Raw genomic sequence first — 25,536 nt, 5'->3', positions numbered from 1 at the left:
TAAGCATTTCCAGAGCCAAGACCCACTGAGGACACCGACCAGAGGAAGCCCAGGGTTCTGACTGCATAAAACGAACACTTCCCGCCCTCCCAGGAGGGAGAGAGCAGCCCTGGGCCTTCCCTGTTCCTCCTACCTCACGTGGCTGGTGGGCCCCGCAGTTCTGCACGGGACTGAGCTTTCACGCTCTGTAATAGCGTTTAGAGCTCCCAACAACCCTTGCTATCCTCTTTCGGAGATGGGGACAGGCTCAGGGAGGCACGCAGAGCCAGAGCTCAGAGCCAGCACGCCCTCTCCACCTTCTTCCTTGTGGAAAACTCAGTCAAGTGAGTCTTACACATCTACATCCGCGGCGAATGCAAAACCTTCAGGGAGGGCTTCAAAATGCCGTGTAGTCGGTGACAAGCTACGATCCCCGTCTTCCTCCTCCTCACCACCCCCCCAAAATCAAGTCGACACATTATAACATGCCTTCCACTACTAAATCTCCCAGGGAATGCAGACCAAACTGTCAGTGGGCAAATGGGGTAAGAGCTCCTCCATCCGTCCGGTTCAATGACCTTGGGCCAGCACAGAGCAATGGAAAAGAAGATTCTGGAAATGGCTTCGAGGTCAGCTCACAGGGTCTATAATCTGCACAGGGATGCCTTCCGCTAGATGCTGCTCCAGGGACAAAGCCCCCCCGCCCCTCCACCCCCCCCCACGCCCCCGCACAGGGATCTTGACACTCTGAGGATCCCTGTCCTAGTAATGTGGATCCAAGAAACAGGGGCTAGCACAGTACGGGGTGTACGATACCTGGGCCTGCCAGGCCCCGGCTGCCACAGGGATGTCTTGGCGCCCATGTTCCCTCGGGGGAATACTTGAGTTTCCCAGAGAGGGGGTGTGCCGGGCCAGCAAGCCTAGGCTCCCCCCACCTGTCTCTCTGTCCCCCTCCCTTCACACCAACCTGATGGTAGTTCCGAGTCTTCTTCCCCAGGAGACCCTAGAAATCCTCTACTCCAAGTGATAAATAAGCCATGACAGGCACCACACCAGACATACTAAACTGTTGAACCAAGACACGACCTCAGGGTCCTCCAACCCCATGCCCAAGACAGCCATGACCACCAGACTGAAGCAGGCACACCACAGGAAACTTACCTAGCCCTCCTCCATCTTTTCACAACTGGAGAAACTGAGGCCTGGAGGAACGGAGTACCTTGCCCAAAGTCCTCCTAATTCCTGGACCAGGAGGCCAGGCTACTTCTCCCTCCGGACGGGCAAATGCAACAGCATGATGGGGGGGTGGGGGGAGCCACCAGTTGCTACTGAGACCCTCCTGGGCCCTTGCCTTCACCGCCCTTTACCGCTGGGGCCAGGACCCCCACCCTGCGGCCACCTGCCTCCACCCCACCTTCTCCAGTCGGCTCCCCGGCGAGCTGAGCGGCCCCTTCTTCCTGGAGTGCTGTCAGGCCTGGCTCCCCAGCGCGAGCAGGCCTCAGCTGTCTGTAATTCCTGCCTTGCGAGGCTCTGTCAGGCGCAGCGATTAGACGGCCGCCTGCTTAATGACAGGGCGACGGCTGCATTCACTCAGAGCCGGAGAAGCAATTACCTTGGAAATGGGGGTCACAGGCCCCACTCGTTGGCTTTAATTGAATTCCAATATCTGCCTCGAGCTGCCTTGACCTAACTTGTAGCTTCCTAAATACTACTTAAAGGAAGTGGGGCTAATCCGAGCAGCACTTCCTCCCCAATCTCACTCTTTTCTTAGAATTCAGAAAAAAGTTATTTTCATAAGAGGATTTGAATTCCAAAGAGGGAGGCAGGAGCGGGAGAGCAGGCCCACTGTGGTCGCTGCGCGGAGGGGAGGGCTTGGCCTGGAAAGGGGACGGGACAAGGAGCTGGAAGAGGAGAAATTTCGGAGAACAGAACCCACAACGGTGCCCTTCCCACTGCCGGGTCCCCTCTCCACCACTATCAGAGAGCCACCAAGCTGTGAGCTGGTCACTGATCACTGAGACCAAGGCCCCGCGCCCCAGGTGGGCTGACCAGGGGGCAGGGACCAGGCCTCTAGGCTGACTCTGGGACCATCCTTGAATCACTGCCCCTCTCTGTGAAACGAGGGCATTGGCGAGGTCAGTGGTTCTCTACAGGCAGGCCAACCTGCCCGCCACCCCCGGGGACATTTGGCAATGTCTGGAGACATTTTTGGGTGCCACGGGCACCCAGTGGGTAGGAGCCAGGGTTGCTGCTGGACATCCTACGATGCACAGGACAGGCCCCACAACCAAGCATCTGGCCCCAAACTTCCCAGCGTCAAGGCTGAAGAACGCCGGGCTGGCTGATCTCAGGGAAGACAATCAACGTTACGATACTATGGTTTCCCCATCGGGGTGCTGCCTCCCAGCTCAACCGCTAAAGACACTGACCACTTACTCACAGTCCCCTTTCCGGACTCTGCTTTGCTCCTCCCACACAGTAGGTGGGGTCTGCTCGTCCCCGGCATCGCCGGGCTTCAGACCCAGCGAACGCTTCCATGCCCTGCAGCAGAGCTCGGCAGCTGCCACGGGGCTGAGACCAGGACAGAACCGTGTCACTGTCACAGGTCCCAACAGCGGGACGACGGAGCAGCAGGAGCCACCAGCATCCCTCTGCCCTTCTGCCCCCAGCCTCCCAGCACTTCTGGCCCAGGGAGATGAGCTGGCCCACTCCCTCCTTTAACACATGCAGAAACTGAGGCCCGGGAAGAGGCAGAACCTGCCCAGCTCACATAGGAAAGAAACATAACTAGAACACACATCTCAGGGTTTCTGCCCCCGGCCAAAAACCCAAAGAGTTATCATTTCTCCCACGAAGCAGAACATTCTGGGGACTTCGGTTCCACCTTGAAATAATGACCTCACCTAAGAACAAAAGAGAAATGAGGACCAGGCAGGGTCCCAGATTGTTAGGGCTGACGGGACCTCAGCCATTTGGGCCACTGCTTCCCAAGCCTGACTACACCCTTTGGAATGATCTGGAAAACTTCAGAAACACAGATTCCCAGCGCCACCCCCAGACGTATAAGAAAGAGCTCCGGGGCGAGCGCCCTGGAATCTATAGTGCTTAGAAGCCCCCCTGACCCAGCTGTCTGGGGATGGGGGCAGTGATCTCATCTACCCCCTTCATTTTAGGGACAAAAGATGGACAGGAACACCTGAAGCTAAGAGCTTTGCCCAGAGTCACATGAAAAAACTGCTTCTCCTCAGCTACTTATCTAGCCTCACACCAAAGCAGGAGAAAGACCCTCTGTGAATCCAAGAAATGCATTAAAGATGCGAGCCAGATAGGGACGCAAAAGAGGAGAGATCTGGCTTCCTCCTTTCAGGGAGGGGTCCAACCGGAAGTGGACCTCACAAAGCACTCTTGGGTATTTTCCCCGCTCCCGGTGAGACAGGACCCCCAGGGTATCCCGGCTGGAATTCACAGGGATGCACGATCCACACTCAGTCAGGCATCTCAGTGCACGGCACAGTAAGGCCCAAACCCAAATTCCACAGCACATTTCAGATCAACAGTACAACAGAGACAGTTCTGACCCCAGCTGGCCAAAGAAGGGCAGACCTTTGCCAGGGAGGGGACCCAGGGCAGATAGGCCAGCCCTGGGGAGGCTTGAGGACGCTGGGTGTGAGGATTATCTCAGAGCCCACCCCCCTCCATGGTGGGGACACCAAAAGCCAGGGGAGGCTGGGGTGAGTGAGTTTAGAGGTGGATTCGAGGCATGTCAGACAACCCTTCAATTTGGGGAGCAGGAGGCAACTGGGGAGCTGGCGAGAGCCCCACATGGGTCCAAGCCCATGGGAAGCCGGAGCCCTGCGGCTGCCATTCTTGGAGGCCAGCTAAGGTCAGGGTCGATCTCTGGTTATGGTAAATGAGAGGAATAAAAGGGCTATACACACGGTGAGAGGCAGATTGGGGAGTCCACGTACCCCGATGATGGCGTTTAGTTCCGTCATGGTGACCTGCTTGGCCCGCTCCACCGCCTGTGCCACCTGCTGCTGGTGCTAGAGGGAACAGGAGTGGGTGAGGTGCACTGCCCTTCCCACCAAAGGGGGCACGGGGGTGCCGCTGGGGACGGGCAGTGACACAGCCCCCACATGAGCAGAGGAGGTCCAGCTGGGACAGGGCCTTTCTACCTGGTGCTTTAAGCGCTTTTCAATGAGCATGTATAATTTTTGCAAGCACAACTTCCCATATAGTGTTTTAAATTAAAATAGAGGGGTGCCTGGGTGGCGCAGTCGTTAAGCGTCTGCCTTCGGCTCAGGGCGTGATCCCAGCGTTCTGGGATCGAGTCCCACATCGGGCTCCTCCGCTGGGAGCCTGCTTCTTCCTATCCCACTCGCCCTGCTTGTGTTCCCTCTCTTGCTGGCTGTCTCTGTCAAATAAATAAATAAATAATCTTTTTAAATTAATTAATTAATTAAAATAGAAATGAGCTCCTAAGATGGCTGTTAGTCACCTGCTTCCCTCTACCACACATACAAAAAAACGTCCTTCCGTGCCTTTGAATATGAGCTGGAGAGGAGAGGATATTCCTCATTATTAATTTTCTAAACGTGGTAATGGTATTCGTCACGTAGAAGGGTGTTCCCATTTTTAGGAGATGCAGCTAGAGGAGGGAGGGCCGAGTCAGGGTCTCTGCAACTTACATTCAAGGAATGCAGAAGAAAAGTCTGTGATCTATAGATCCTCAATCCCTAGCTAAGTGAAAAGAAAAATGAAAATGTGTGTAGAAAGACAGAAAGAGGAAGTGGCACGATGAACCCTCATATGAACCAGGGACTTGGTATAACAATGATGTGTGTACGCAGGCTCATCGACCGTGAGAAATAAACCGCTCTGTGCGGGATGTTGGTAACGGGGGAGATCTCTGGACCTTCCACTTGTAGGTTGCCATGAACCTAAAACCACTCTAAAAAATAAAGTCTATTTTTAAAAAGGTATTTTTGTGGTGCATTCATTCCCTTCGGCCCTGGGATAGCACCTGCTTCACAGGCAGCTGTCTCCCCTACTGGGCTGGAAGCTTGAGGACCTTGGGCTGGAAGCTTGAGGACCTCACGATATCGTGGTTTCACACGGACTCAATCACTTATGGATCGCTACTCTGACTCAGAGACCCAGGAGTCCGGGAGGGAGCTGAGGTGGTCCCATTCCCTGAGGGGGCATCGAGGCCAGGGCCTGCGCCAGCTGGAACAAGCTCTGCTTGGACAGAACCAGGCCCCTCTCAGGCAGCTCACCTGTCTGACCTGCACCAAGGGGCCCCCTTGGAGGCACTTCCCTCATCTCACCACTAGCCCAGTCCAGGCCTCAGGTGGCTGTCCCCTGGAAGGTATGCTTGGAAGGCAATAAGATTGACTGGTCATGGCTCTAGGGAGGACACTCTATCCTAGGGGCTAGGGTCCCCCTTGGGTACTCATTCCCTTTATAGGGTCTGCCCCTTAGCACTGTCTGGCCAGGCTTCTTGCTCCCAGATGGTTCCAGGTGTGGGAGATGGGGCACAGAGAAGCAGAAGCTAGGAGTGGCCGTTGGGATGGGGAGGTGGGGAGCAAAGAGGGCACCCACTGCCCATCGCTAGCCCCACCCCAGGCCAGGATCCTCCTCTTTGATCTCAGGATGTGGCAGAGAACCAGTTCTACCAGAAGAACGAGCAAATGCCCCCTCTGCTGTGCTGGGGCGTTTTCTATCAAACCCAAGGCTGCTACCTTCAGTCCTTATGAATGAATAGGGACTGGGGCTCCAGGGGGACCCCGCCAGCACCGGGCTGCATGGCACTGGAAAGACAAGGAGGATGCAGTTAAAGAAGGTCTTACCTCTTGTGACAGAAAAGGCATGATCTGTGCTAAAATCGTGTTCAATCTCTTCGCAATCTCTGTCTGCAAAAGAAGAGAGACGGCGTGAGGCACAGATAGATTCGTCAAGTCGCTGGTATGTCGCACGGGTGTCCATGCACAGTACCCTCCCCCGAAGCCATAGACCCCCCCCCATGGGCTCCAAGCTTCCCCCCCTCAACTGGCCCCCTGCCAGGAGGCCTTGTTAAATGCACGGCACTCCCCCAGCCAGGCTGCCTATGCTTTGGGGGGCTCCAATGTCCTATCAGTGGGGGGTCTACATGTGTGCTTCAGACTAGAGAGTCCGCCAGCTCTGGATGGAAGCCCTAATTAAAAACAAAGCAAAACGAAACAAGAACGAAACCCCCCTCCCCGCCCCCCACCACACCCCCCAGTAAAACCCATTATCTGAGTGAAGCACATGGGGGTGAGGAGGAGTCCCTGTGCCCAACGGTGCTCAATGGCAACAGCAAGACATGTTCTCTGGCTCTCAGACAACACAGGTGACAGGAAGCCCCCAGGGCCACACGAGGGCCTCCTTCACCCCTTCTCCACTTTTCACTTTGCCTCTCCCCAACCAGACGGATCCCTCCCCCACCCAGCCTGAAATCCCTCCACTAAGGCTTCCCTTTTTAGGGTTAAAGCACTGCGTCCTTGAAGCGGCTCAGGAGGGAACTCATTGGAACCCCAATCCTTCCTAGAAGTTGACCATGAGCCAACCAATTCTCTGCTCCACCCCCAACATGCCAGCCAAGATCCTATTTAGATAAGTACTTCTGCCACCCCTGTCCTATGTGAAACCCCCGATCTCAGATCAAGAGTGGTTTGAAAAAAAAAAAAAAATAGTGTATGGGGCACCTGGGTGGCTCAGTCAGTTAAGCATCTGCCTTTGGCTCAGGTCATGATCCCAGAGTCCTGGGATCGAGCCCCACATTGGGCTCCTTGCTCAGCAGGAAGCCTGCTTCTCCCTCTGCCCTCTGCCTGCGGTTCCCCCTGCTCTCTCTCTCTCTCTGTCAAATACATGGATAATATCTTAAAAAAAAAAAAAAAAAAGAGTAGTGCTAAATGGTTAACTGTGTCCAGACAGGAAGGCTTAGGCCCCCTGACAGACAGGGCTCACGATTCCCTTCCTTATCTCCCGCTGAATGCTGAACGAGGCTGAATGCTGAATCCTGAATGCTGAATCCCGAGGCCGCCAGGACTGAGGTCCCCGTGCAGGCTTCAAAGCTCTCATCAGCACACAGCAATCTTCCAGAGACAAAACCATGACAACAGCCTTTAAAAATCTCTGATCATCTGCATGTCAAATGGTTCTCGATGAGAAATCCTGGTGCACTTAAAATAAAAACAATGCTGTCTGAAGGCTTACAAACAGAGCTTGGACCTTGGGAGAATTCCTGGGGCTATCACCCCCACCTCCCTGTAACCTCCAGCTACTAATAAGGAGGCCTCTGGCTGGTGAAGAGACAAGACAGGCCATCAACTGGGAACCTGCTGGGCTTGTGTGGGCCTACATCCCGGGGCTGCCGGCCACGTGGCAGGCTCCAACACGGACAGTCTGTCTACCGCATGGGGACATCCTGGGTGGGGACCAAGGATTGCTCCTCTCTCCTGGAACACCCCGATCCTCGGACATGGCCAGAGTTGCCCACTGTGGGCATCCGGGTTAGAACAATTCTTTGTTGCAAAGGACCGAATGACCCACTGAATGCCAATAATGGGTCCCACTTCCAAATTCCAGGAAGGAGAGGCAGTATTCCCCGAGCTGAGACCTCTGGGCCTTACGGCCCCATCTGCCATTTGGATATGCTCCAGTAAGGACACTGGATACCAGGGCTTCTCAGCCTCCGTGCGGTTGACAGATACTTCTTTGTTGAATGGAGCTGTTCTGTGTATTGTAGGGCTTTTAGCACCATCCCTGGGCTTGACCCATCAGGTATATTGTAAGGAACCTAGGAAGATGACTAAGTAATTACTATATAAACTATTGATCTAAGTAAGTGGGAAGAGTTCTTCTCCCAAACAGGGTCCTTTCTCATTTCTGTTCATCTTTCCCTCGATGTATAGTGGGGATGGGGAAGGAAACAGGATCAGGGTTGTATATGGCAGTTCTAGAATAATCTGCCAGTCTGCATCTCAGTCCAAAACAGCATAGGGCAACATGCCCTTCAACTGTCAGATGTTCATGTGCCACATCAGAATAGAAGGATGTATCAAAAACAGAAAACAGACATAAACTCAACCAACCAGGCTCACTGGTCCAAAACCTCTTACCACCAATGACCAGCACAGCAGTGCCTGGCACATAGTAGGTACTCAATAAGTATTTCGCCAAAAGAGTCTCACTAGCCTCCCTGCATTTATTTTCCAAGGCCCCCCTGGCTGCAGACCTGGGCCTGGCCCAGGGTGGGCAGCATCTGCGGGAAGGGTGCGGCGGATGAAATGTTGGCATGCAACTGGGAGGTGGGGCCGGCAGCAGCCCTTCACCAATAGGGTGAGGCACTGCCAGGGAGCCAGACCAACCACAGGGCCTCTCGGTGGGTCTCGCAGCCCCCCCCCCTGAGCCAGGAAGGCAGGGGGCAGGCAGGTTGTGAACCCTCCCAGTTACTGTGGCCTACGCTGCAGCTACAGTGCTTGAAACCGCTGGGGTGGGTGGTTATAAAGGGTCCCCATCTGTTGCTTACTTCCTCTCGCAAATAGGTCAAGTGTCAGGGTCTTGGCGGTTCCAGGCAAAAAATGAAAAGTAGCTGGCCTTCCCCTTCCCCATACCCTTTAGCAAACGTGTGGCCACAGGCTTCCCACAGGTGGGATCTTCCTGCAGGGCTTGGTCGGGAGCCCAGCATCCTCTGGTTATGAGGAAAAGGGACCTGCTGAGATTTCCCGTAGCTGTGCCAGCTCCAGGCTCGGCATCCAGGCCACGAGGTGACCACCGCTGGCCGCTCGGAAGCCCTGTGGGTGGCTCTGAGCAAGTTCCCAGTCTCACCCTTCCAGTCCTCTGGAAGCAGTTCCTGCCTCCTTCGCCCATCTCCCAACACCACAAACATCCACCAAGGGCCATCAGAATCATTCCACACAGACAGGGAACCTTCTGGATGCCTCGGATATGGGCATTCAGGCCCTGTCCTGGGCCTGAACTCAAGGAAGGCCTGGGTGCGTAAGACAGAATAACACAGGGCTGGGGGGGGGGGCTGCGCACTTGGAGGGCGTTTATAGTAAACCAGGGCTTCCCTGTCCCTGGGTCTGGAGGGGGTGGATGGAGAGCACAGCCGTTCCTTCCCTCCCAGCTGTCACTGCATGGTGATCACCTGCCTTGGAGTGGCACTCCCCTGCTGGTCTCCCCAAACAGCAGAAGCAGGGAGTGAGCCTTACCCAGCTCTCCTTGGGCTGCTCCACCCATCCTGGGAATGGGCTGGGCTCACCGGTGAGTCAAAGAATGGACAGGAAGATGATCCCCCACAAGGACTTTCCCTTAACATTGATTTTTTTGGAGGGTGGTGATCCCAGAGGGGCAGCTCCTGGAAATAACAGCTGGCCGGACAGAGCCACTCTTAACAACAACAATAATAATAACGATGGCTACCATGCACCATCCCAGCTGTTCCCAACCACTTCCCACGTGCGAGCTCACAGTAACCTTCCAGGGAAGGCCCTTATCATGACCATCTCCACGTCTCCGATGGGGAAACTGACGCTTGCCGAGCCATGAAGCAACCCCACGAAACGACTTCCTACCAAGAAGCCCAATTTCGACATTTTGAGAGAGCTCAGAGAAGTATTTTTGAAAGAAAAACTACCGTCAGGGTTAATCATTGACAGCATTTCCGATTAGAACAGCTGTTAAAACAGCATTTGGTCCAACTCAAACAAGCCCTAAACATTCAGTTCCAAGAAAGGGGGGAGAAAAAAAAAATCAAGACATGTGACTTCCACAATTGGGACAGGTCACAAATCACACACTGGAACTAGATCACACGCTGGAAAACTCCTCTTGGCAATCCAGGGCACCGTGTTATCAATAAGGCAGCCGTGGTCCGCGTGAGGCTGGCCTCCACCCTTCCCTCTGCGTGGGTCGCGCAAAGCCACCATCGCCTTTGGGCCAGATCCTCAGATGCGGACGTGGGAGAAGGTAGGTGCCGGCGGCGGGGAGACCGCTGCCTTTGGAAAGAGGTGTTTGGGGAGGCGGGTGCGGCCTTTGAAAGTTTCTTTTCAAGTGTGGTCCAAAGAAGGCAGCTTGGCTGGTGGGAAAACATTGTTCCTCAGAAGAAACTAATCGAACAGACGCAGACAGAAGCAGCTCTGAGAAACGTGCCCAGAGACCCTGCGAGATTCGGAATCTGTGCTCCCAACTGGGCGCGGGGAGTAACATCTGCCCCGCGTCTCTGGCGAGACTGTTAGGCTAATAAATGACGGAAAACAAGATAGTGGGGGGCAAGTGTAATTTCCCAAGGAGCAATCTGCTCAGTGCGCCTTCATAGCTCCCGTTCTCATGACGATGATCTCAGGAAAGCAGGACCTGCCACCATCTTGCTTGTAAACCGAGGGTCCTCGAGCATCCTCGAGCTCTGCCTCTCCCATCACGCTCCAGCATGCACGGTCCGGCCCGCCGGCATGGGCCCCAGATCCAGGACGCCAAAGGAGGGGAGCTGCCACCCGCTCTTGGTCCTCGCCCCACAGCCTCCTACTCCTGGCCTTCAGCAGCCAGCCAGTCTTTGGCCCCTTTTTCTTTTTTTCCTTGAAAACGTAGCTGACTGCTCAAGACAGTCCGCAGCCCCCTGAAGGCCTCCCTACTATTTATTTTAAACTGCCCCGTTGTGTGTCCCCGCTGGCTTTCGGGAATGCACACTTCATTTCAACCTCAGCCCAATAAAAACAAGGAGAGGGAGAACCCTGCCACTTTAAAGAACACGTTACCACCCAAAGCCACGCAGAACCAACCTGGCTTCCACCCCCAGCTCTGCCTCCATCTAGCTGTGTGGCTTTGGGCAACTCGCTTCCCTCCTCCGGGTTCCAATTTCATTGTCTGCAACACAGACTGGCAAAGTGGTAACTTGCAAGATCCGCGAGCTGTCATTTAGTCGTAGCCTGTTAACCATTCCTGAATGGCGCTGTGACATGTCCTTCCTCCGTACAGCTCCGTAAAAGAGAGCACGGCGAGAGTTTAAAGGGTGATGAGGAAGAGATGAGCCACTGCAAGATGTGGCTGGGCTGCCGCTGGCTGGGGCTCGGTCCCCAGGACCAGGCTTCATAGCGCAAACGGTTCGAGAGCAGTGACATCCCATCTGTCAGTGTAGCCATGGTAGGAAGGGCTCACCCTGTTCGCCGGGACCACAGCTTACTCCTCGAGAAACATGCGTGTTTGGGGTGGGGACTCGGTCCACGCCAGGGTTCTTGAACTTTAATCAGGTTTTCCCTGGTTCTCTGGCTCAAGTCCTGGGGTGTTCCAAATGAGTCTGCTTCATCTCGAATTAAAATCAGAGGGGCACAGGGGGGAAAGTCAGGGGCCACGCAGAAGAAGGAGGCTGCAGCAGCCGGATGCCATAACCACGAAGCAATCAAACGTCGGAAGATTCTGGAACAATGTGTCTGAGTAATTCTAACTTAAAATATCCCATTGCATGTCCCAGGCAATTCTAAATTGATAGGCCCTCAATTACTGGACTATAACATGAAATTCCTTGCCAGGCAGTTTCTCCTCGGACCGAGCTTGGGCAGCTCTGAAATAAAGTAAGTGGTGTTTTATCACCAGCGGGAAGGAAGTCCAGGGACAAAGAGGGGTGAGACCTCCAGCAAAAGCCGGGATGGGGTTCCCCAGCCCTGCTCCAGCCCCACCACGGGCTCTAGGGGAAAGCAGCACCAGTGTCTTGAAGAAAGGGGCAAATAAATGATCCACTTAGCAGCCTGGGGAGATAATGGCCCCTGCTTCTGGAGGGCCTGGGAGGGTTTACATCACAGATCACTCAATGATAGGTGAGCCTCCGTAAAGGCCCTTTTAGCACTGACATATTGATCAAATTATATATAACTACAATGCCATTAAATATTTATGCCTTCTGAGGAAGCCTGCTGAATTCTTTATGCTGGGAGGGCTGGATACAAGAAAAGGCCCAGCCCGGTGTGACCCTGAGGATCTGGCTCCCGAGGGAGGGAATGGGACACTGGCTGGGGCCAGCCTGGGCCAGGCATTCTGTGCTAGCCCCTGGCCTTTCACGCAGGTAAGGACAGCAGTGAACACACAACACGCTCGCCCCCACCCAGCTAAGACAGATGAAAGGCAAAGAGAGGCCGGGGTGCCGAGCTTGGGATGTGACCCTCTATGTGCAGCCCTGGAAGGAGTGCTGCCTTCCCTTCCTCTGCCTACCAGAGATCTCTGGCACTTTCTTCCAAGAGTCTAGGGAGTAAAGGAACTGGGAATGGTGAAGCTGCCCAAGGAAGGAGGAAGAGCGTGTAGGGGGAGGGGAGGGGAGGGAGAGGAGGCATCGAGGCCACTGACCCCGGAAAGAGTTGGCAAGGCAAAGTCCCAGGCCAGGCCTGTCCTGCGCTCGGGCCTCAGTTCCCACTGCATGGAGGAGGAAGATTTGGGTGCAGTATGATCAGCAGAGCTCTCAAAAATGAATTAGGTGCTGTGTGAGAGCGAGCACCCCATCCTTAGGAGCATTCAACGGCCACCCAACAGGGACACAGGGTTAGACACCACTCCATGGGAGGCACCTGGGCCTAGGTAACAGCCAAATCCCTCCCTGGCTCTCAGATTCTACGACTTTCATTTCTCAGACTCTCAATTTCCATCCACCCGGCTTCCTGTTAACAAGATCCAATAATCTTTAAATATTTGTTCACTTTAATTTCTTGGTTCCCAAACACATTAAACTCCGCTTGCCTCCCACCCCCACTCCAGGGGATGGCCCTCAAAGAGCTTGCTTGTGTCGACAGAACAGGGAAAGCCTTTGCAGATTAGACCTTCCCCCAACACTGCCCATTCATCCCAGGCGCCACTACCCCCCCCATCCCTTGAGCCCTCCGTCCCCCCTCCCTCCCCTCAGATAACCCTCTGCCTCCCTCCCCCACCTTCCCAGACTCCATTGGCCAACTCCCGCCAGGAGGAAAAATTCTCAATTCATCCCTGTGGGGTTGCCATGGCAACCCCCAGCCACCTAATCCCCCTTGGAACATTATGCAAATCTCCCTTTGCCCCTCAACAGGCTGTAAAAGTCACATTACCCTTGCAGAGGCAGCTCGTTAAATTTTGGGGGTCTCCCTGTAAGGTCAGCACTACAAATGAAACACTGCTATGACTTTTTAAGGACTGAGGCTCGCTGGGAAATCTGGGTGGCAGGAAAGGAAAATGAGGTGTTGGGGGAGGGGACAGGCTGACTGTGGGCAGACACAGAGCCCCATTCTAGCCGCCCACCATTGAGTTGACAACCAAAAAGCACGTCTGTCCCTCTTAGACTGAAAGGGTCAGAGGGTCCTCTCTCCCCAGACAAGGATGGCAGGAGCGGTGGCATTTCAAAGGCCATAAAAATCAGGATCGGTTATTTAGAAACTTGTTTATGGGTCGGGATGGGCCCTCTTCCCAAACCACCACCACATTCAACATCTCAGTTTACAGAAAAGGAAAACGGGGCCCAGAGAAGGCAAAGAGCTGCCCCTACATCACAAAGGCAGATAGTGGCAACCAACACTCCCAGCTCCTCCCCAATCACCAAGGGTTCACACCCAAGGGGGCAGTTTTGCTCTCCAAGGGACCCTTGGCAATGTCTAGAAGACAGTTAGGGGTGTCCTGACTAGTGGGTAGAGGCCAGGGATGCCACTCATCTTGGGGAACACAGGACAGCCTCACCCCAAAGAATTATCTAGCCTCAAATGTCAATAACGCCTAGACTGAGACACCCTGATCTGCACACGGCTGCCGCACATGCTACCGAATTCTTACTGCCTTGTCTGGGGCCTTCCCAGCCCTGGAATCAAAGTCCTGAAGTACAGGTGGGTCCTGGGGCGGGCATGTAGGAGATCACACCTTGATATAGCCTGGGGAACAAGTGGCCCATGAGTGACACAGACCGAGCTTCTAGTTGTGAACCTGTCCCCGGTCCACCGGAGACCACGAGCCAGTCACTCACCCTCTGCAGACGTCAGTGCTCCCAGCACGGCAGTGCTCCCGGCAGGCAGTGCCCACGGCTGGCATGCGGGGCCGACCAGCAGCACGTGGGAAGGGTCTGGGAAGTCCTACAACATCCGCAACCCCAGGGATCTTGGCCTCACTCTTTGAAGCCCTGGCAACTTTTGGGACTCCGTCCCACTGGGAGAATACATTGCTGAGGCCCTCCTACACACAGGGGACTGTGCTGAACAGTCACTATGCATCCGTCACCCCACGTACTCCTCCTAGTGCTGCCTGTAACTGCGACGTCAAACTCAGTTCCTCGGTCACAGCAGCCACGTCTCAGGCAGCGCTGCTCTGGCAGGTAAGGGGTTCCGATTCTCCCCCCAGTACAAACTGAAGTTCACAGAGGTCCCACGGTCAGCCCCAACTCACACGGCCAGGAAGTCCCGTTGGAGGACTCAAACCCAAGGTTGTCTGACTCCTAGGCCTGTCGCTTAGCCACCGGGACTTAGCACCTCCCAGCTCCAGGTGCTCTGCGCGTGACTGCCCGGACGCCCCTCTAAAAACCAGTGACTTCGGAATCCACCCCCGGCACAAAGGTGCCAGGAAAAAGTCTTATCGGGGACAGGCCCCTCTCTCCACCGGGAGCCTGGGCAGGGGGAAAGTGAGGGAGGGCTAGGTAGAGGTCCCTGCAGAAGTGGGGCGGACCCAGGTGAGAGAACAGAGAAACTCAAACAGGCTAAGTGAGAGAAGTATCTAGACAGGATCTGTACCCACCCACCCCCTTTAAGAAGTTCTTACAGGCTGCGTACCTCGCACAAGTGGTGGGTGACACGGAGGCCAGCATCAAGCCCACAGTGAGGGGACTCTGGGAGGGGCAGAGCTGCTCTCTGAGGGCTCTGCTGCTTCTCCCCATTTCAGGCTGGCCTCATGGAGAGTCCTTGTTCCTCTGGGATGAAGTGTGAGGGTGGGACACAGGGCAATACCAACAGTGAACTTCAACTGCTCCCGTCTTTCCCTTAGGATTTCTGCCCTGAGGCCAAGCCAGGTAAGCACTGGACTGCTGCCCTCTCCAGTGGTGAGGGGCTCAAAGGAAGGGGCCCCTTCCAGGAAAGCAAGGGGAAAGGTTTTAAGGAGAAGCTAAAGCCTCTCTGAACCCATCAGTCCTGGCCGACTCACGGCCTCCACCTGCTGGGTCACATGCTCACTCTGCTCCCATCGGGCCACTGAGCCCCTCACTCTAGACCATTTAGGATCACCTGTGGCTGCTCCCGGGCCCACTGAGTCTGTTCTACCTCTTCCTGGACAGGAAGTCAGATAGTTCCTGTCCCCGACCCCAGACCAAGGATTGACTCCCATCCCTCACCCACTGGTCTCCCCCAGACTGCCCGGCTCTTCCCAGCAGAAATCACCACTGGTTCACAAAGCATGCCCTTGACAGGACAATCAGTTTCACACTCAGGGTCAGGACAGACCTGTCGAGGGCTCTCCCTAGGCAAGTTATTTGGGGACTGGGTGGAAGGCCTCCTCCTCCAACCGTCTGGTCAGAGACAGGCTGGGTGGTGTAGGAGTCCAGAACCAAAGCCTTCACACCCAACCAGAAGAGTCCCCTCCCCTGTCCCCAAGGTGCTCCTGGTATCCCCAGGGCTGCAGGACTGTGGGAAGGACTGTGGCTCATCTGAGTCTCCTTATGAGGGAAGATGTCGCTTTTGGGGGGAAATGAAAAAGGAACTTCTACCATCGGGCTAGACTAGATTTCATTCCGTTTTTTAAAAATGACAACAAAAAAAAAACCCAGTTGAAGCATGTGAACAGTGGTCACCGAGGATTTAAAAGGGCATAGCACGTGGAACTCCATGCCCAAAGAGACAGCCAAGGCATGACAAGCACAGTTTACCAGTTTACCTCCAAGCCACTGACTCTCACCTTCCTGCTACTCGGTTCCTTCTCGGAATCCCAATTCAGCATGTTTTCTCTTCCTCATTCCTTCCTCCCCATCTCTGCTTTATCATCTTCCTCCCCACTACCTCTTTCCTCACCACCTCCTATCTTCCCTTTGTACGTCTGAACTGTCCGCAGACTGAGACGAAACACAAAAACAAAACAAAAACCTTAAACTATATGAAAGACGCTTTAACATAAAAGCTCGTGACACTTTCACATTTCTTTATCCAGTCACAACTTTGTGCCCAACAGATCTCTCCCAGAAAACCTGTATCCTTCCAAGAAAGTCCATAATGCTCTGCAGGGTCAGGGAGGTGCCACCCTCTGTGATTCCCCCCCGAAACATACACTGTGCACCCAGTATGGGCCCAGGCCCACGCAGGGCTCAGGGGCCTCAGTGACTGCAAAATGGTCCTGTCCCTCAGGGAACTCACAGAGGCGCCATTCCACACACACCCCAGCCCCTGCCGCCCTGGCCAGTTTAAGAACACAGCCCTCTAGTGCCCCGGATGTACACAGGTATCCTCACACCCCATGCTCTGATGCTTTCCTTCCGGGGTGTGTCTGTCCTGCACCCAAATGCCTGTCATTTTGGGTTCCTACAAGGAATAGGTCTACCCTGTTTTGCAAACAATCAAGTGATACAGAAATACCAAAGGTCGATTTACAATATTTGGAAAAGAGCAAAACTTTTAAACTCTTTGTCCTCAGTAAAGGCTTTCTGCTGGAATTATGTGGCGGTGGTGGTGGCAGCTGCCCCAGGCTCCCAGGCCCCTGTCGGGGTCACTCCCATGGTGGGTGGAAGGAGGAGGCTCTTTGGACACACAAGCCAAGCCCATCTACACTCCCAGCCTTTGCCACAGCCAGACTCCGGGCCCCATCCTTGCTTTCCTACCTCTGGGGACCTGGTTCTTTCTTCGCCCTTCAAAGGATGCCATTGGTGAAAGGAAGCTTTGTGATAGTGGGGTGAGGGACCTCTGCCCAAAGGGCTGTGTTGCAACTTCAGAGTAAAGAAGCCAGCTGGGGTGAAGGGGAGGGAGGTTTTGTTCTCAGGCAAAATCTCCAGGGCTGAGTAGAGGGAACCCCTGGTTAAGCCCCTAAGCCCTGCAGGAACCTCCACTTAAGAGTAAGTCCCCGCCCTACGGACCCTCGTGCTTTCTAGAGGGGCCTCTGCACAATGAACGGCCTCCCAGAATCTGCTTTGCAAGAGGCCAGGGGCTCCGAGGTCCCTCATCTGCCTCTCCCTTAAGTGGAGGCTTCCCCCACCGTCCCCCCCCCCAAGAGGTGGCCTTCCCAGAAACATCCAGAGGGCTCCCTGGAAGCCCACCCCACCCTCAGCCTGTGACATCCTTAGCCAACCAAAGAACTCAAGAAATCAATTCATGGGGGAGAATACCACTCCTAGTCCCTCCCCCAGAAACACTGGGCAGGGCTGGGGCTGAGGGGGGGGCAGGCAGCACTGGGGGGAGGCCTCACAGTAACCAGTCCACCGGACAGTCCTTACTTAGGTGCGGGCAGGAAATGCCCCCTTCCCCAAGTTTCTCTTCAGCCCCAACCTGGGGGGGAACATTTCTCGGGAAAGGCAAGAGAGAGGAAAGAAAAAGCCAGGGGAGAGGAGAGGCGTGCGAGAGGACCCAGCATCTTGGCTGTGAGTCTCAGAAAGCATTTGTTGAAAACAAGATATTGTCCCTTTAAGCATATAAAAACAAGGCCCTCGAGCACGCAATTCTCACTCTGGTACACAATTATGGGTGCTTTCAGCTGTCTAGCACTGCTTCAAGTGCTCTCTTAAACCAGACTGTCAATGGCATGTTGAAAGCTATTTTGCGGCTGCTATCATTAATAGCAAAGTGGAGAGAGCTGGCTGATGAGAATTAAATATGGGGGAGGGGCGGGTCAGAACCAGTCATTACAGAATTACCCACCCGGGAGAGGAGGCAAGGCCACTTTGGGGAAGAAAGTTCAAAGAGGCATGCTGGGGTGCCGAAGCAGGCGCGGGGGAGGCCTCTGCCAGCCCAAGGCGTCCCCCACCGTCCCCTGCCCTCCACCTCCAGCCCGCCGGCCCGCCCCGGGGGCAGATGGCCCCGGGCCAGCCCTGCAGAGCCATATGGGGACAGAGGGAGCCGTGGAGTCCTGGAGCCGTGGAGTCGTGGAGTCGGAGTGTGAGAGCAGAGAGGCCTTGGAGATCACTTTGCTGCAAAATGTCACCACCTCGCCTCACTCCCCAAGTGCAGCCCCACCCCCTGCCATTCCAACTTGTGGACTGTGCTTCCGCTGGCCTTTCCAAGAGTGGCTGCCACTGAGAGACAGAGAGAGAGGCCTCTCTCCTCTCTCTCCTCTCTCTCTCTCCTCTCTCTCTCTCTCTCTCTCTCTCTCTCTCTCTCTCGGTGGCTGGCTTCTGTCTCATCAACCCCTGCCCTCCCTTTAAGACTCAGCTCAGGTATCAGCCCTTTGGTGTAGACTTCTCTGACCCGACTCCCCTTTCCCTCCCCTTTCCGGGGAAGAATAAGTTGTTCTGTCCTGGGTGCTCCTCCAGTGACAGACACTGGGCCCTATTAGCACTTACCTCACTGCGCTGCCATGACTTATTTAGATGCCAAATCCCCAGCCCAGGGAATGGTGTCTTATTCGGCTGTGTAACCAGCCCCAGCCCACACCCAGCACATCCCAGGCCCCTAATAACCGTTCTGGCATGCATCCAACCCCCTCATTTTCCTGATGAAGAAACTGGATGCTGAGCCGTAGGAGGAAGCCTGCAGCGCTGGTGGCCAACCCACAATTAAAAACCCTCGCTTCCTACCGCCAGAGCTCAGGGAATCCAAATCCCACCCTCTGACAACCCGAGTTAATTCGGAGTAAAGGAAAAACCGGCGTGTTTACTGAGCACCTGCTTCGTGCACGTAACAGACCCCAGCCGAGGGGCTTCCTCCACCAGCCCCTCCATCGCTACAAAAAACAAGATGCTCACGGGTGAGAAAGGACAGCACTTGCACGCCGGATCACAGGGGGAAAGCCCACTGAGGTTTGGCCTCGACTACCTTTTCGCCCCAGGTGTCCTGGTATTTTGTGCAAACAGATCTGGATAAAAAACACTTGTCCATGCAGGAGGGAAAAGGGAGCTCATTCCCTGACTGACTCACTCCTAGGACAAAATGGAAATGAAGGGCCTCTGACATAGACCAGACCCTTCCTATAATAAGTGGAGGAGGAGGAATCTGAAGAGAGAAAAGAAGAGCTCTGTGCCCTCCAGGGGCCTCTGGTCCAGGAGAGTTCGCGGAAGGAGTCTTATTAAGAAGCCAGGTTTCCCACCCAGGCTCCGCGTCCTTGAGTAAGAGCGGGAGCTATTTGTGTGCCCATCTCCTGGGTCATCCCCATGATCAAACATATGAACCCCGCGTGGTACAGCTCATTCCGCAGTGAAGAATAGGGGTCCGGAGAAGCCTGGTGTGGAAGGCAGTCTGGGGCAGGGGCAGGGGACTTTGAGCTCAGCAGACCCCAAAGCTGACCACAGCAGGGCCCCAGGCAGTGAGCGGAGCTGTGGGATTGGAAGACTGTCCTTGGCAAGAGTGACCAGCCAGGAAAGGTGAGGTGCAAACCAGGGCCCAGGAGGGGGGCTTGGGTGCCACCAAAAACCACTACTCCAGATCTCTTCTGAGCTCAACCCCAGATGCCACGCCAACAGGCACTCCTGGGCCGGGTCTTTGTAACCTCGCCACCTGCCGGTTCCCTCTGGTCACCCGCTATCTGCAAAAGTGATGGTCACAGAACTTCAACTCCTACCTGGAGATCTTCCAGCCAAGCCCCTAATTACTCAGGGGATGAGAGGGGAGGGGACGGAGATTTGCCATCTCCTTCTTCAGCCCTGTGTTCGCGGCTTTCTGTATCCTTGGGTAAAAAGGTCACAGGTTTTACCACTTTACCTCGCCAGTGAACCTTACCTCTGGGGTTGCTAGTTATGCATTCGGTTTATTATTACGCACATCGAATCATTGGTTGTGCAAGTAACTGGCAATTCGGAAGAGGGCTGTGGGCAAAAAGTGTTCAGCTGATATGGTTATACAACCCGAAATGGGGTACTTTGTACTTTGGCATAGCCGGGTTTGTAGCCTTAGCCTCTTGAGATAAAAAGGCAGAAAGAAGCAATAAGACTTAAAGCCACAGTAAGACTGGTTAGTAAACAAATACGCTTCACTTCTTGAGTCTTGCTAAACAGAGACGTGGGGACAGGACGAAAGGCCACAGGAGTAGCCCCAGCACTAACCAGCGGGACTGGGTTAGCTCAGCTCCCCTCCCCGGCCTCAGTTTCCTCATCTGTAACGTGGAAGGTCTGGATGAGAAGCCAGAGGGCTCTCCCAGTTCTGGGATGCCGAAAGAAACTTGGAGGAAGGGTTGCTCCCTCTGGGTTTACAGAAAAAGGGTGACCTCTTTGGAAACCTTAGCGCTGACCAGGGAAGGGTGAAGACGGCCTGACCCAGCTTCTCCTGCCTCAAACCCCACGCCCAACAGGTGCTCTGGGGTGCTCCTTTCTAAGCCGGCTTTGTCACTAGTGGCCGACACTGGAGAGCCCCAGCAGGAACAGGATGGGAACCGATGAGCTGGGCAGCCACCATCGCCTCCCTGGCCTCGCTGAATCACCCTTGACATTCTGCCTGGAAGCAGGAGCTTGGAGGAGGTGGGTGACCCCTTGAAGGCTGAGGCCTGGCCCGTGATTCTATAATCTTTGCTTTGCCATAATTAGGGCGGTAGGCAGAGGAGTAGGAGGAAAACCCATTTATTACTTCTCTGGGATTTGACAGCTTGGAAAAAGAGCGAGAAGGAGACAGAGAAAACAGCCAGGAAAGGAGCCAGCCACGGTGAGTTTAACCTCTCCGTAAAATAAAAATGGGCTGGCCGTGCCTCACCAGCTGCCCTCTGTCAATAATCGGGGCCCATCTGGCAGAACCTGAGGTTCCCATCTAATAGGCATTTCCCATAGAGACAGCAAAGGAGAGCCTTAAAAAAAAAAACGTGGTGGCGGCTGATGGAAAGAGGGGGTGTGGTGCGAGCGAGCAGGCTGACGACCCCCACATTTCCCAAGGTGCTGGCTCTGGCGCTCACCTATTTTATAAAGGTACAGCCAGTCCCCACCCCCCACCCCTAAGCTTAAAGATGAAGAATCCAGCCTGTTTGTTCCAGGCAGATGTAATCACACGAACAGTCAAGTCTAGAGGGCAGGACACTGCATGAATAATTCAAGCACTCCAGTCACTTGATTGTGTGTGCAGATAAAACACCAGTCAACCGCTAAACAGGTCAGCTGATAAACTTGTTTGCTCAGGCCTAACCACCATCCGCCAAATGCACCCAAGACCCACACTACAATTAGTGGCTGGGTTTTCTTCTGCAGAACCCTCGCAAGCCTAGGGAGTGGCCGGCCCCATTAGGTCAGGGTTGCATTTCTCCGCCCCGGTTTCTTCACCTCCTTGCCTCTTTGTTCCTCCACAGCCATGGGGCGATTTCACCCAACTCAAGACAGTGCCCTAAACCCTGCAAAGGCCCTGGCACTCAGAGCACACTCATTCATGCTGGGAAGCCAAGGGGAACTGGCTGGAAGGCAAAGGTGAGTGGCAAACGGGGTCAAAGCGCCCAGTGGAGGAATCCAGAGGCCTGGACTGAAGTCCCATCTCTGCCCCACTGGCCTCCCCGAAGCCTCAGTTTCCTGGCCTATCCAAAGGGCGCAAAGATCCCATCTGTCTGCCTCTGGCAGCTGGGAGGATTGCAGGAGACTGTGTCGCCAAACCTCAGGCATTCTCCCCCTAAGAGCCCCGGCTGGGGACTAGCCAGAGGGTCCCAGATGCACACAGCTGCTCTTGATGCCAATGCCACCACCAAAGGCGTTAAGATGGTTAACTCTTCCAGAATTCAGAGTCCGCCCAGGACTCCGGGAACACCTTTGCTCCACCAGCCAAGGTGAATTCTTTGTGCCAAAGAACCATTCACTCACAGACGTGGGGAACACCACCCATGCAGACCTCAACATGCAACGACGTATTACACCTTAATTACGAAGCTTTTAGAATAACTGTTGCTATAAATTTTAAACCTGGGTGCAATTACCCTCTTTAAACACACCCAAGATACTAAGCACTGAGGGGAAAAAAAAAAAAGAGGGGGCGGAGAAAGGGAGGAGGTGGCATCGTCCATAACACCTCCAGGTCCTTGAACACCTGGGACCCCAGGTCCGAGGCATGCATTCTAACTGGACCAGTCAGACTCGGCTGGTACCACGGAAAGCTGGGCAGAACATGTCTCCAGTTCATTCTTTAGAAGAGAAACATCTCTATGGACAAAGCCATGTCTGCTTATGATTTCCGTGAGTCAAAAAGTAAAAACCTGGTAGCCTTTCTGCGCCTTCCTGAGGAGCTCATAATCCCTCAGGAAGCCACAGATGGCTTGCCACAATGCTCCATAAACTCAGGCCCCTTTCTGGCCACCCTCCACCCAACACGGGGGCTCCTCCAGTACAGAAAAGAAACCACAGATTCAAAAGGTTCCATAGGAAGCCGCTGGAGCAGGCGGCAAGCTACAAGCATTCCTGGGTCACCTGCCCGGGTCCCTGCCCCCTGAAAAAACAAAATTTAGACCCTGTAAACGACTCTTCATTTAAGGCAGAAAATCCATTCAAGTCACGGTCACCAAAGGCTAGAATGAGTCAACAGCTTTCTGAGATTTCAAGAACACCAATTGTTAAAAAGAACAACCGGCCTGCGCCATTTATTCGTGCCAAGTCACTTCTAATCGCTGGCCAAGCCAAATTACAGGCAGCCTCTCCTTGGAACACAAATACACAAACAGGCCTCTCCCACAGCCCAGCCTAGCACCCGGGACTAGCTAGATATGCACGGAGATAAAGGCTGTTTGTATTTGCTCGGTTGGAGGTATACTGTTATTAGAAGAGTGACAATACGAGGTAGTTTACATATCCATCAAACAGCACACTCGTTCAACTGGTTTGACTTCAGGATTTCAAAGCTGAGCTCAACTACCAGCCATCTCAAAAAGTCCTGGCGAGGCTGCCCCTGGGCAAGTTACTTCACCTCTCCGCTTCGGCTTCCTTCTCTGTAAAATGGGAACCCGGCCGCCTTCAAATTAAGATAGAGAGGAGAAAGCGGCCTCAGAACTGTAAGGCATTCCGGCTGCAGTTCATCCCAGATTCATATATTTCAGCAGTTAGTGGCTTGTGCCCTTAAATTCTGACAGCTCAGCCTGGCTTTTAAGACTCTTGAAGTTTAATCTTATCAAGGCAGAACATCAATTTTTTGCACACACACACACACACACACACACACACATCCCTCCTGCGTTTCCTCTCGAGAATTTTACATTAAAACATTTAAAAGCGGCCAGCCAGCCCCCTCCGGGTTTCAGGAGTTTGTAAAGCAGATCCTGAAGGTACAACTTGCCCTTTGCTCCTTTATCTTCCACCAAGATCCAAGACCAGGACTAATTTCACAAGCTCGATTACTAAAAGCTCAACATGTCCAAGAAATCAGCAACGCTTCAGACCCTGCATTTGGGAGACTGGCTCCATTCGCTCTTCGAGGAGGAGGAACAGAAGGACCAGGCTCATTTTCAGACAGGAGGGCCTATCAGAAACCCATGTATTTGTATGTTTTTAACCATCAGATAGATTTTTTAAGTAGAAAAGCACTCACCTGCTTGTGCATTTCAATGTTCAGGCCATAGGACATCTCATAGTACTAAAAGTAAAAAGAATGGGCCATTAACAGGCAACACACTTGATCTGTTCACTTTCCAAAATCAGCTTTGGGGGCAGGTTTCTGGCCAAGCCATACTTTTATGATAACATCTGCTCAAGAAGTTCAACCCAAACCCCCAAGCCAGCTACAGAGAGGGTTTTAAGAGCTGACGAGGGGCGAGTGCTGTTCTCGTCTCCACAGACCATTATATATGCAGTAACGCGAAGAGCTGAGCCCTCCCTCCCACAAGCACCGCATGTGCCATATATCCTGTTTATACAAGGTTCGGGTTCAACAGGGAATCGTGTGTACACTGGGACCCTCTTGTCCTCTGAGAGTTATTTAGCAATGTGTCGAAGGCCTCTTATGTGGAAAGCAGTGCAGGGAGGGCGCTTAAGTGCCTTGCGTGTCCTCTCACAAACACAAGATTGAAACTCACTGGAACAGACACTGGGAAAAGGGCGAGAGTCTACCTACTGCCCCAAGGCTGACAAGATTCTCAGCTGGGGTATCCCTGAGGAGGGAGGGGAATGGAGGCAGAGGGCTTTACAAGGCTCCTCCAGGCTCACAAAACCCAGGGGGAGGCAGGGGGGAGGGGGAGAGGGCTTCTGTCCCACTCTGGCTAGATCCCAGGGCTGCAAAGCAGCAAAGTTTCCAAACAGTCCCAGGAGGTCTCTAAAAGAGATTTTATCCAACCCTGACGTGGGCTGATCCAATCCTATCTTACTAGCCAAGATAGGGCAACCAGCCCTCTGGGAAACCTTGAAAACACAAATGAAAGGGGCAAAGAGGTAGCGCTCAAGCGCCCCGCCTGGACTTGGGTTTCTCTTTCTGCCCCTCCTCTCACCCACCCTCCTGCAAGTGGCCCGGGCTAAGGAGGGGGGGTTGCTGGTGGAGGGTCGGGGCACAGTCGGACGACACCGGCTCCCAGGGCTGCCCTGTGGCGGGCTGGCCGCGGCATGTGGGGGACCCCGCTTCAGGGTCCCAGGACCCCCCCCCCCCGACCCCGGCCCGCGGCCGCCTCTCACCATCACGTAATGGCGCTGCATCTCCGTCTTCTCGTTCGCCAGCTTGTCGTACTCCACTTTGAGGCTGCGAGGGCAGGAGGAGCCGGCTCAGGCCTGGTGCCCGCGCGGCCTCCTCCGAGGGTCCAGCGCCAGGGCCTCCGCGAGCCACTTTTCCCCTTCCTGACGCCCTCTGGTAGCACACCGCACTGACCACTGGGCTGTCCGCCGCGGAGGGAGGAGCAACACGACCCCGCGGCCGCGACTCCTCGGGGCAGCGGGGTACAAGAGGGGGGCCCAGCTCGCGACCCCCGGAACCCAGAGCGAGCCCGCCGCGACCCCGACCCTCACCCCGCGGGCCCCGCGGGCGGCACGGGGAGCCGGGAGGCGGCGGGCAGCAGGGGTCTAAGCGCCAGGCGTTCAGGAAAAAGGCGGGGAGTGGGCTGCCCTGCCGCCTGGGTCTGGATCCCCACGTCTCGGTTGTAGCAGGAGCCATGGGAGCCTCCTCCGCACCCCGGGGCGGCCCCCACCGGCCTTACCTGTGATATTGAGCTTGCAGGAACTGGAATTCGTCTTTGATCCTGTCACAAGACTCAGCCACCGTGAATTTAATCCCTGGCCGCCGATGGAGTAGTCCGGGAGGACAAGCAGGTGAGGGGGGCGTCAGACCTGGCTCCAGGCTGCCCCAGCCCCTCGGCGGCTTCTGCCGGCTCCCCCCGCCCAACCCGGGAGGCCACCCTCACAGCCCAGAACGTTCCCAGCAAGTTTCTTAGCTGCCCGTCGGGGCTGGAGGGGGGGGCGCCCCAAATCCCTCCCCATTAGCGGCCAGGGCTTGCATCTCTTGCACGAATGGGCTCCCATTCCCAAGTAAGACAGGGACTGGGAGACAGCCGGGTGAG

General features: G+C 54.7%; 1 protein-coding gene across 4 annotated transcripts in view; it reads right to left on the bottom strand.

The window, feature by feature from the left end:
• Positions 1 to 25,255, bottom strand: part of TLE3 (TLE family member 3, transcriptional corepressor) — a 45,638-nt gene extending 20,383 nt beyond the window's left edge. For 3 of the 4 annotated variants that reach the window (XM_040643045.1, XM_040643044.1, XM_040643046.1), the window contains exons 1-5: positions 25,177 to 25,255; positions 24,662 to 24,725; positions 23,589 to 23,633; positions 5,829 to 5,891; positions 3,918 to 4,022 (exon numbers count right to left, since the gene is read on the bottom strand). In XM_040643045.1, the coding sequence (XP_040498979.1) occupies positions 3,918 to 4,022; positions 5,829 to 5,891; positions 23,589 to 23,633; positions 24,662 to 24,682 (234 nt within the window). In that variant the 5' untranslated portion in view covers positions 24,683 to 24,725; positions 25,177 to 25,255. The remainder of the gene's footprint in view (positions 1 to 3,917; positions 4,023 to 5,828; positions 5,892 to 23,588; positions 23,634 to 24,661; positions 24,726 to 25,176) is intronic. The other variant, XM_040643047.1, reaches the window with a different exon arrangement.
• Between the last annotated feature and the right edge of the window lie 281 nt (positions 25,256 to 25,536).

This window comes from Ursus maritimus, unplaced genomic scaffold (genome assembly GCF_017311325.1).
Source record: "Ursus maritimus isolate PB19 unplaced genomic scaffold, ASM1731132v1 scaffold_27, whole genome shotgun sequence".
Lineage (NCBI taxonomy): Eukaryota > Metazoa > Chordata > Mammalia > Carnivora > Ursidae > Ursus > Ursus maritimus.
This window is presented reverse-complemented; position numbering and strand designations above follow the sequence as displayed.